Source organism: Dendronephthya gigantea, unplaced genomic scaffold (assembly GCF_004324835.1).
Source record: "Dendronephthya gigantea isolate DGI-Jeju-01 unplaced genomic scaffold, DenGig_1.0 000188F, whole genome shotgun sequence".
NCBI classification, from domain to species: Eukaryota; Metazoa; Cnidaria; class Anthozoa; order Malacalcyonacea; family Nephtheidae; genus Dendronephthya; species Dendronephthya gigantea.
Genome location: NW_021163198.1, coordinates 145,032 through 156,903, shown reverse-complemented (window position 1 = coordinate 156,903; position 11,872 = coordinate 145,032). Strand labels below are relative to the sequence as shown.

Genomic DNA, 11,872 nt, shown 5'->3' with positions numbered 1-11,872 from the left:
TGACATTGTATGCGTATATACAATAATTATATCCATTCTTCATTCTTTAGAATATCCCGTAAAATTTTAACAACATATTTTCTTTATACTCTGCTGTGAGTTTCTTCTTTATCACAAATACTAGGCGTTTAAAGGGCCAAAGGGGCTGTTTACATGCACACTTTTTGGCCCGGGATGATTTCAGCCCAGCAGTGAATTGATATAAGCAGTATGTTAGTAGAGCTATTTTGAATTTCAACCACACGTAAATTACTATTTGACCGGTGTTTGTTTATGTTTTAAATAAATATAATTAATTGTCATGAGTTTTACCTATAAACAAAAAAGCCACACACTTGAATCATGAATAATAGAATAGAAATTATGCTATAAGTCATGCTATTTAAATCAAACATTTCCAGCTTAAAACGTGCATTAACTTCATCTTCGATTCGATATGGTGTAATATTACGGTTTGGCATACTTTTTGTCAACTGTGGAAGGTTAAAATGATAACTTCTTAGTTCTTACTTCGTAAGTGGACAAATATTTAAAATTCATAATACTGAAAACATTAACAAAACCATAAAACGCTGCATCATACCTGAACGGAAGTGATATATTCCGGCCTATATCGTTACAAACAATAAACATTAATGTCGAGATATTATTTTAATCGTATATACTATCCAATTAACATTTCGATTCTTTGCTTAACTAAACATCCGCAGTGTATTATATGCTCTTCATCGTAACATCTGCCCGTGCCGTTGCGTCGCTATGAATGCATCACAAAAACGTATTGTTAAGATAGCTATATAATTGATTTTGTATAGCGCACGTTGTATGCAGAAGTTCGCGTTTGTGAAGGACATCCACTTTTATATCCCATTCACTGTATCTAATCACCTTACAGCAATTCAGACAAGAAATATTAATAATGCACTGCATGCTTGGAAACATTTTTGGTAAAACGATTACTAAATAATTATGTTCATTCATATTATTATGTTTCTGCCGTATCTATGATTGTCAATAGCATTTATAGAGGCTACATACATCCACAGTTCGTTTTACCGAGATCTGCTAACAAGGTTGCAGCTTATCTGGCTTATCATGCTTTTATTTTTACTTTTCTCTCCGCGCCATTTTTGTGCAAATATATCTTATGGAATATGTCAAAATAAAGCAAACGTGCAGAATATCTGTCCATATCCATTTCATGTGATCACATCTCTTTCTCGTCTTCTGTCTATCCCAGTAATTCGATCTCAGGATCCACTCACAAGTAACCTGAGGTGCACATCCATTACCCAACAAAAGCAACAAAAATTTGAATGTTTCTCCATCAGACAAAGGCTTCTTCCAGGAGACCCTTTTCACTTCATTTGGCCAATCCTTAACCTGATAGAAAGCATCTCCGTCCAATAGCAATAGCAATTGATGTCTTTTCGCACATATTTCTTTTTTCGAACACGGCAAAACAAAACTTTCAAAATCGCGCAGTTCTATATTGCTTTCCTGCATACTTCATATACGAGAAGCGAAAATTCAGAGTCTTCTGGGTTGTCATTAACTTAAAAGAGGATATTCAGGTTTCCCGCAACTTATTTAATACCTATCCCCTAGCACAAAGACTAATTGAATTAACATGAAAAATAGCGACTGGATAGACCTTAAGTTTTAACCTATATAGTGCATGCAGTTGAGTGTTATATATAGTTAATTTCAAAATTATTTTATCCTATATACACAGCCATTTGCTATGTTCCGCCATTTTTCGCACATTTTGTTGAATCGCAATAGCCGCTGTTAACCTGAAACTTTCAAACGTACAACTATTATCTTCCTATTTCCTATAACATATAACCCAGTAGCAGTTATACCACAATTGATACCTTTCTATATATTTAATACTATGGTTCGAATGTTTTTTATTCACTTCATTTCTACTCTCACACACAGGCACCGCACTTATACGGCTTTTTCATTATGTTATACTCTTCACCAGCAAGCCTAACGCTAACAGAATTTATTCTTGCTGAATTTTAGCTTGCATCACGTCTTTTATCCATCGAGAGATAGACTCCTTAGACACTTTTTTGTGCGGTCTAATGAAACTGATAAATAATTGTTTCTCATTGCCACGTATGGTTGCCGTTTGTTTGATTTATTCGCCAAAAACGGTAGCTACACACAGTGATTCATCGGATGGGAACTTTGGAATAGTCAAGACAGGTTGAACTTTGCCAGGTGCCGACTGTTAAACAAGTTGCTGAATATGAAAATTGTATGAATTATGCTCTACAGGGTGTATAAAAAAAAAGTAGACAATTTTGAAATGTTAAGAAAAGTATAAATTTATCAAAATATCTCATAGATTTATGCTAGTATGGGTACTTTACCATCTTCAGGTCATTCTAACACTAAAAACAAACAGAAAAATTAACCTCGAAAAATGGAAGAGCAGTTTGTGGAAGCATCATTTTGAATGGCTTGTGCAAACATGAATGAGAAGTTTAAAATCCAATTTGAATTCAAGGGCTGAACGTTTGGGTAATTGTTTACAAAGAATCGAAATTTCAGAAATTTTGATGAAAATTAAGACAGCCGCGCAACTGCGTAAACGTGGGCTTTTTTCTGTTTAACTCGTAGCTTGAGTAACTTTTTTCATGCACGAATGATTTCATGCATGAGTGATTGCTCAGGTGATTAAGCTAACAATGGTGTTGTAAAAAATTAATTTCATTTAGAAGTTCGCATAAATAAAGCTGTGAGTTAAACGGAAAAAAGCCCACGTTTACGCAGTTGCGCGGCTGACTTAATTTTCATCAAAATTTCTGAAATTTCGATTCTTTGTAAACAAATACCAAAACATTCAGCCCTTGAATTCAAATTGGATTTTTAACCTCTCATTCATGTTTGCACAAGCCATTCAAAATGATGCTTCCACAAACCGCTCTTCCATTTTTCGAGGTTAATTTTTCTGTTTGTTTTTAGTGTTAGAATGACCTGAAGATGCCAAAGTACCCATACTAGCACAAATCTATGAGATATTTTGATAAATTTATAGTTTTCTAAACATTTCAAAATTGTCTGTTTTTTTTTGATACACCCTGTATATTCATAGTTTCAAGGTTCATAAGATGTAATGACTGGCAACGTTGTCCCATAACCAGAGCACATAACATAACAAGTTTATGAGTCAGTTGCTGTAATGTTAGCTCTGCAGCAGGAGGGAGCCCTTTAAGGTACAGCAGTACAACCGAGGTATCCCAGGTTGATGTGTATCTTGGAACTGCAGGTCTGGTTTGGAAAACTCCTTTCATGAACCGTTGTACAAGTGGGTGTGTACCAATAGTCGAATTACTGTCTAAAATAATGAACAATGACAAAGCACTCCGGGCTGTGTTTAAAGCACTGTAACTGAGTCCCTTGTCATAGAGGTCTTGAAGAAAATCGAGTACTTGACTTACAGCAAGATGAAAGGGATCAATTTTCCACTTACTAGTATAGAGTTCCCATTTTGAGAGATATTGTTTTTGTGTGAACTGCTTCTGAAATTCCTTGACATGAGAGAGATTTCCTGACAATAGACAAGCCATCAACTGAAGTTTGCTTCCCATTGGATGTTGCTTCTCCGGATTGTGTGGTAGATGTACATTGCTTTGGTTCCTGGGCAATAAAAGTGGGCAGTGAATTAATAATCTGGTTAATGCAAGGAACCATGTTTAAGTTTGCCAGTTGGGTACAATTAATATTGCGCGTGCTTGTGTTAATTCTAATCGCCTGAGCACTTGTGAAATTAGACTAAATGGTGGAAAAGCATAAATAGTGTGGTTCCTCCAGTCCACTGTAAAAGCATCTATCTGCCAAGCATCTGGATCAGGATGCCAAGAAACGTATGAGGTAAACTGAAAATTGACCCGTGAGGCAAACATTTTAATGTCCGGCTTGCCTAAAAACCTGACAATTTTGTGAAAAACATCAACATTAAGTTTCCACTCCTTTGAATCATCAAAGATTTGTGAAGCCTTGTCGGCTTTGATATTATGCTTGCCTGGGATGTGACTCACAGTGAGCCAGATATTCCTGTCAAGACACCACTGCCATATATTCTGAGCAACACCATTGCAAGGAATTGAATGAGAACCCCCATGTTGCGAATATAGGCAACAGCAGTAGTGTTATCTGTCATAACTTGAATGTGGCTATTTGTAAGGCTTTTACAGAGTGATTGCAAGCCTAACAAAATCCCTTTAAGCTGAAGGTAATTGATGTGATGACTTGCTTCAGTCACTAACCACTGTCCCCCTGTTGTGTCAATACTGTTACTTGCCCCCCACCCTTTTTGGGACGCATCAGTGTATATGACAACGTCAACTTTGCCATGATCAATTTTCTTCTTTGACCTAAGAGCATTGCTGATCCACCAGTTTGCATCAGCTTGTGCCCCAGCTGAAATTTTTATAGGCATGTCAAAATTACCCTTTTGACATCTAAGAGCAGCTATTTTCTCAATTTCCAGTTGGCCATACTCAACCCCAGGGAAACAAGCCACCATCATCCCTATGATCTGAGCAACTGTTTTAATGCTAGGCATGTCTTGTTTTAGAACCAATAGAATAGCATTGCATAGTTTTTGGTGTTTCTCAGGCGAGATGGACACTGTCATCTCAACTGAATTCAAGACAAACCCCAAATGTTCAATGATTTGTGTAGGGGTTGTAATAGATTTGGTATCATGTGGCATAAAGCCTAAACTTTGAAATGTATGCAGAGTGTCAACTACATTAAGCTGGCATTCACAAACGGTTCGGCCCATTAACAGTGACTCATCAATATAACCACTTGAAATATAGCCTTTACGTCTAAGATATGAGAACACTGGTTTTAAAAGCTTTGTAAAAAGCCGTGGTGCAGAGGATAGTCCTTGTGCCAAGCAAGTAAATTGGTACAATACCCCTTGCCATTGGAATTTTAAATATTTTTGATGACTCTCAGCAATTGGTACAGAGAAATAAGTGTCCTTGAGATCAATGGACGCCATATAGCAATTGGGTTGCATAAGTTCAATGCAAGTGTAAATAGAATCCATTTTAAAATGCTCATAGGCAACGAATTTGTTGAGTTCTTTAAGGTTTAGTATCATGTGAAAAGACCCATCCTTCTTGGGTCGTAAAAATATAATTGTCTTCAGGAAAACTCTTTTTAATAATTCCTTTATCCAAAAATTGAGAAACTTATCAATTGAGAAACAATAATATCAATAGTTTCTAAGGAAAATTGGTGCGGTTGAGTTACAATAAATTGGACAGGTTGTACGAGGAACTTGATGTTGTATCCAGTTACAGCGGACAAAATAGTTGGGTCTGATGTAAGTTCCTTCCATTTCCCAATGAAAGAACATATGCGACCTGCTATATGACCTGTCATCTCAGATCTCTGAATATTGTTAATCAATTGGACATTCCAGTTATTACTTACATTGTAGCTCACAGCCTTCCCTTCTGTTTCACTAATTTTGCTCGTTTGTTTCCTGATGGATATTGTGGGCGCTGGAACTTCCTTCGGGGGCGGTCCTGCGGCCCCGGGGAGGGAATAAAAAATGTTGCCTAGAGGATGAGGAGCCTCTACTATGCGATTCCTCCCATTTCCGTTTCTGGCCTGTTAATTGCTGGGCAGCCTTTTTGCTTTCTTTGACAGTTTTAAGGTGTTCAGCCAGATCATCCCCAAACAATTCCAGCCCAGCAGGCTGTTTGTTGCTACAAATAGCCTTATAATCTGCATCAAGATCGGCTTTAAACAAGCTCTCCCAGAGATCTTCTGGAGGTATTGCAATTGTACTGCCAGGAGTTTTACCTAAAGAGTCCCCAACCAGCCCTGCAATCTGGGCAATTGGTGTGAGGCCCTTCACTAAGGCTTTCTGAAGCTTTTGCAATCGAGCATCCATACTATGTGTGGATTTTTGGGCAACATCCCATATTTTGGAGTTCACCTTAGTGACACGTAAGAGGTTGCAGTTTGCTGGCCGGTGGATTTTCTCTTTACGTTTGTTAAGAGCTGATTCATTTAGCCCAGAAGCCAGAATGCTCTCCAAAACAGAAGCCATCTTATCAGGAATACCAGTTGCTGTTGGCTCATTTTTGGTAACCTCTTGAACGAGGTCATCGACCTCATTGGGTTCCAAAAAGACAGCTGCATTATTGACAGTGTTGTCATTTGTGGTCGCATTTTGATCGGGCAAATTTTCATCAAGTTCACCCTCAGAGAGCTCTGTGTCATCCTGCTGCTGGGCAGCATCATATGCAGTTTTGAGCTCTTCGATAACAGGAGCAAAGCTACTGACAATGTCGGCCAACAAGGGCAGATTTCGTTCTAAGCCAATCAGCGCATTTGTTGACATTTTTGCTCTCCGCCAATCAGAATGCTTGAAAATAAAAATTGTAAACAAAAGGAGCGAGAAAATATTGCCGTATTCTAAGGCATCCTTGAGCCAGAATATTTACTTTTTATATTCGAAACCGAAAGAATGCAATAAAACATAAATATATCTTGAATTTTGCCGTGGGGTTTTTTAAATTTTTACATTTAAATTTTTCAAAAATTTAAATTTTTAAATTTTTGAATTACTGCAATGATCGCGCTCTATGGCTGCAACATATCGTTAAACCCGATAAATTATTTGGGGAATAATGTCGGTTTCTTCTCAGGATTCTCCTTTCCGTCTCATGTTTTCATTTCAGTTCTGGATAATGCTACTTGGAATGAGTTGGATCTTTGGGACAATGAAAACACCATGATATAAATAATAACCATTGTTCGGAGCTTGCTAAGATGTTTTAATACGCTCAGTGGACATTCTGTCAGAATATATGGCATTGTTTATGCAATAGTAGAGATTCTCAGCACCAGCATCCCTGCATATCACCTCAAAGGCATTGGGATCCACTTCTGGTTGGGAAAAATTACCAATGTGAGACTTGCTTTTTCTAAGATCATCACTGAAATTGGGGCAAAATGATGCTTTCTTGAGCAGTGAAGAATAATCATCTGCAGAGAGAAATACACTGTCAACTGTTTGGCAATCTTTGTCTGCAACATCCAATGTCTTTCCTGTATAAAAATCTTGACTGTCGATGGTATTTGCTTGGCTGCATGGGTGAACTTAAAGTTATTGTTGTTGTGTCACTTGTTTGGCTGTATGATGCTTCTTGGTTAAGTGCTTGATCTTCTACATTATGTTGACTTTCAGCAACCTTATCAGTGCCTATAATTATATCACCAGCCTAGCTATTAGATTGTTCTTGCTTCTCGTTCGATTTTTGGCTGGATTCAAGGTGATGAATGGATGTAGTACCAGTACATTCAGGATTAACATGCATCTGCAGCAGAGTATAGTAAAGTACAGTAAGTTAGCTATAATTATATTAATTTACCATAATTAACATGTTGGAGAGTGGAAGGGAGGTGTATAGGATTACTTATATAATTTTATATTATAATGAATGTAACTCTCAATTTAATTATAATACATCTGGAGGTACTGCCTATTCCTGGGTACCATGCCATTATGCCAATTTCATTTAGAAGCATTGTGTGAAGCCTAGGCACCAGAAAAAGTGCTAGCACAATTGCCGGGCACTCAATCTGAACACAGCCTTAATTCCTCAAACTTCATCTGGATGCCTAATCTTATATTGTGATCTATGATCGAGTAAATTACTTGTGATGCTACTAATTGTAACCTAGTAGTGTAATGTAGTAGGTAGAGAGTGAGGGGGGGGGGGAAGATGATGGGGAAAAAGGGAAGTGATGTGTGGGGGATGAGAGTTATAATTAAATTATAATTAAATTGAGAGTTACATTCATTATAATATAAAATTATTTAAGTAATCCTATACACCTCCCTTCCACCCTCTAACATGTTAATTATGGTAAATTAATATGTGATAGGCCGGTGATATAATTATAGCCACTGATAAGGTTGCTGAAAGTCAACATAATGTAGAAGATCAAGCACTTAACCAAGAAGCATCATACAGCCAAACAAGTGACACAACAACAATAACTTTAAGTTCACCCATGCAGCCAAGCAAATACCATTGACAGTCAAGATTTTTATACAGGAAAGACATTGGATGTTGCAGACAAAGATTGCCAAACAGTTGACAGTGTATTTCTCTCTGCAGATGATTATTCTTCACTGCTCAAGAAAGCATCATTTTGCCCCAATTTCAGTGATGATCTTAGAAAAATCAAGTCTCACATTGGTAATTTTTCCCAACCAGAAGTGGATCCCAATGCCTTTGAGGTGATATGCAGGGATGCTGGTGCTGAGAATCTCTACTATTGCATAAACAATGCCATATGTTCTGACAGAATGTCCACTGAGCGTATTAAAACATCTTAGCAAGCTCCGAACAATGGTTATTATTTATATCATGGTGTTTTCATTGTCCCAAAGATCCAACTCATTCCAAGTAGCATTATCCAGAACTGAAATGAAAACATGAGACGGAAAGGAGAATCCTGAGAAGAAACCGACAAAAATTTAAAAATTTAAATTTTTGAAAAATTTAAATTTAAAAATTTAAAAAACCCCACGGCAAAATTCAAGATATATTTATGTTTTATTGCATTCTTTCGGTTTCGAATATAAAAAGTAAATATTCTGGCTCACGGATGCCTTAGAATACGGCAATATTTTCTCGCTCCTTTTGTTTACAATTTTTATTTTCAAGCATTCTGATTGGCGGAGAGCAAAAATGTCAACAAACGCGCTGATTGGCTTAGAACGAAATCTGCCCTTGTTATGTCGGCCAGTTTCGTCAGTTTCTCATCTATTTGAGCCATACTGATTTTGGCGCCATTTCTTTCGGCAACGGATTCTAGTTGTATTGAATCTGCACTGGCATCGCCAGATGCTATTGTGGACTGGCGTTTACCCCTGCGTCTCAGCGCCATTGTCATTCTCCTCCATCAAACCAGACAAACTTGCACGCTCGCCGTCAGTCAACATTGCTGTGAACAAGTTGACATCCGAGTTGACAGACATGACAAAGTTGATCAAGATATATACGAAATAGAAGTTTGCCTCGCAAACTTGAACAAATTATGTACTATGATTAAATCTTGTAACCAAGAACGAAAATTTTTATTTACAGTTACGGATGACTGTAGTATTTGAAGGATTTTGTTTAGAAAAAACTAGTTACGCTTCGATAGCTTAGCGAACAGCGTAGAGATGACCAGTGTACGCATGCATAGTATCTCGTGGGATCTCTGCGGTAGATGGGGGGTAAATTTTGACATTATCATCATTTTTCTAAGTCGTCTTCGTGAACGATAAAAGTAAGTTGTAATGCCAAACAAACAAGACATTATTTGCAGCAGGCTTGCTGCTATAATAGTGAGCATAAGTACGGTTTTTAACAGATTCATTTTGCAATTCAACTTGTAAACACAGCTCTACATTTCGCGCCAAAACTTAATTTTGCAACAGATCATACCGGATTTTCTGATTACACTGGTCGGCGCGTAGCTAACCACGTATCGGATTACTTTTCATATCACCTCCAAAGCGAAGTGATTTTCGCTCCACGGCACATACCGGATTGCAGCGGTGTAATGTAATCAACAGCCCAATCTGGTACAGAAATCACGTCGCTCCGATGCAATCTGGTATAGTGTAATTGGGATGTCAATCAACTATGAATTTTATGCTAGTCCGACAAGCTGATAGTCTCAACAACTGCTAAATACAACACATTTATTGTCATTGACAATGTTTATTACCATTTACGATGCTCTTGGTCCATTACAGAAAATATTTTTGTTCATATCTATATGAAACGACGTTTTTTGAAACTATATTGAGACTTCTTATATATATAAAGGACAAGCAGAATCTGTCAACATCAAATATATAATAGTTCAGGGGCGGGTTGTATAAAACTCTTTAAATTTCAATTACCACTACATATAAACAATCAGTTATATTGTAGACAATTCAAAATATTTATCTATTGATACTAATAACTATCGTACATTATTAAAGTAATGCATCAGTCGCACAACTTCCAGAAAGATTTCATTTGTCAAGTAGCTTCAGGAAACATGTTCACAAGTAGTTGAATTGCATGAGGATGATGATAAGTTGTGAGAACAACCTTGCTGCAGACCTGTAAAACTTGTCAGTTGATGAGCTGGGAACAGACAATTTGTGTATATCCTGTTAATAATTTGTTGGAACATTGCTACACAGGGCCATATGCAGCAGGGGTTGCCAGGGGGCAGCAGCCCACTAGAGTATGTTCAACTTATGAATTTTGTACTGTGCCATGTTGCTCTTTTCCTCAGATTGCTCTTTTCCCTACCCATGGAACATCACTGCCTCCCTCCCCTAGCCTTAAAATCCTCCATAAAGGCCTGCTGCTACAAGTCTGCTGTATGTTACAGGTCATGCAATTTAAATTTGCTTGTGATACCAAGCATTGGGCATTACCTTGTGTTTGATAAATTAACCCTAATTAGTTTACCATATATAATAGGAGTTTCAACATCCTTTGCCACAATTTCAGGTAATAATATGGATAGTATGTACTAGTTAAGGGAAAGTATGTAAAACAGCTATTTCTCCAGAAAACCAAAAATCAATTACTAGTGATTTTTATTGAGATTGGTTATTGGCTGATTATGTTTCAATTGACCTGTTTCAGCTCTGATACCACTTTTTTTTGCTCATTTACTAGTGTCATTTTCTTTATTTAACCAGTAAAGGCAATACCATAACCAACACAGTTTTGTTTTGTTAGACAGGTTCTCTTACACAAACTCTGTTTTAATAATGCCATCAATAAAAAAAGTGAATGTACACAAATGGATTTGATTGTGGAATGTAGCAGTATGCATGCCAAGTATAGTATACTGTTAGCCCATAATCATATTGAAGGGAATCACAGACTTCGATAGTCAATGGTCTAATGTATTAGGATACATGAAGGATTGTCATACTTTTCTATTATATACAAATTTTGGATTTTGCAGATTGTATAATATTAACTTTGATTTTGTACTGATACATATGAACCTTTATCTATTCATCTGTTCATCCGCTTCTATCTATAGACGTAAGTTGTATAATAATATAGTTAGTGCAGTTGTATTAATGTACGTATATTCAAAATGTTCAATATTTGTGTTTTAGTTTCACCGTACTTTATGCGATAAATAAACATAACTCATAAAAAGAGAGCGTATATGGTATGGTTGACACAAGCGAACTCCACTTTGTAGAACGTCCCTACGAAGTAGGAACACAACAATGACAACAATCCTTGCTGATGATCAATCAGTGATGCCTTATCTTGGCACTGCTAGTATATATTCAGGTCCTATTATATATAAGACCATTACCCACTCAGTAATCCCTAACTGAATTTGCACCTGCCTTTACACCCATAACAGTGTTTAATGGGGAAATTACGATAACGATTGTTTCTGGCCATACAGCAGAAACATTGCTTCTCTTCGCTTCAACAAAGTCCAATAAAGGTGGCAAAAGTTCAATGTTTTATCAGAGATTTTCCAAACCCCGTCGGCAGGACGGCAATTACATCTCTTCCATTCATAATATGAGGAATAGCGTCATCAATACATGCATTTGCATTCTTTGCGCTCACCATGTTTTCTTATATTTTACCCTGATTCTATTCTATGCGACCAAGCCTTTTTGTCAGAATTCCAACAAAATTCAACAGCGTATCCCAGGGCCTATGTGGAGAGCAATGAAGCTAGAAGACAAAAGGGTCAATGGGCCAGAATTTCTACGTGGTGAAGAAGATACAAGGCCGAAAATTCCTGATGAGGTAAAGACACTTAATGACAAACA

The 11,872-nt window shown here is 37.1% G+C and overlaps 1 protein-coding gene across 1 annotated transcript; it reads right to left on the bottom strand.

Moving 5' to 3' along the window:
• Positions 1–5,497: 5,497 nt before the first annotated feature.
• On the bottom strand, positions 5,498–8,946 carry LOC114538577. Its single transcript, XM_028559711.1, has 3 exons — positions 8,760–8,946; positions 6,176–6,357; positions 5,498–6,073 (listed from the first exon to the last, which is right to left on the bottom strand). The coding sequence occupies exons 1-3, from the start codon at positions 8,944–8,946 to the stop codon at positions 5,498–5,500; spliced, it is 945 nt and encodes a 314-aa protein (XP_028415512.1).
• Between the last annotated feature and the right edge of the window lie 2,926 nt (positions 8,947–11,872).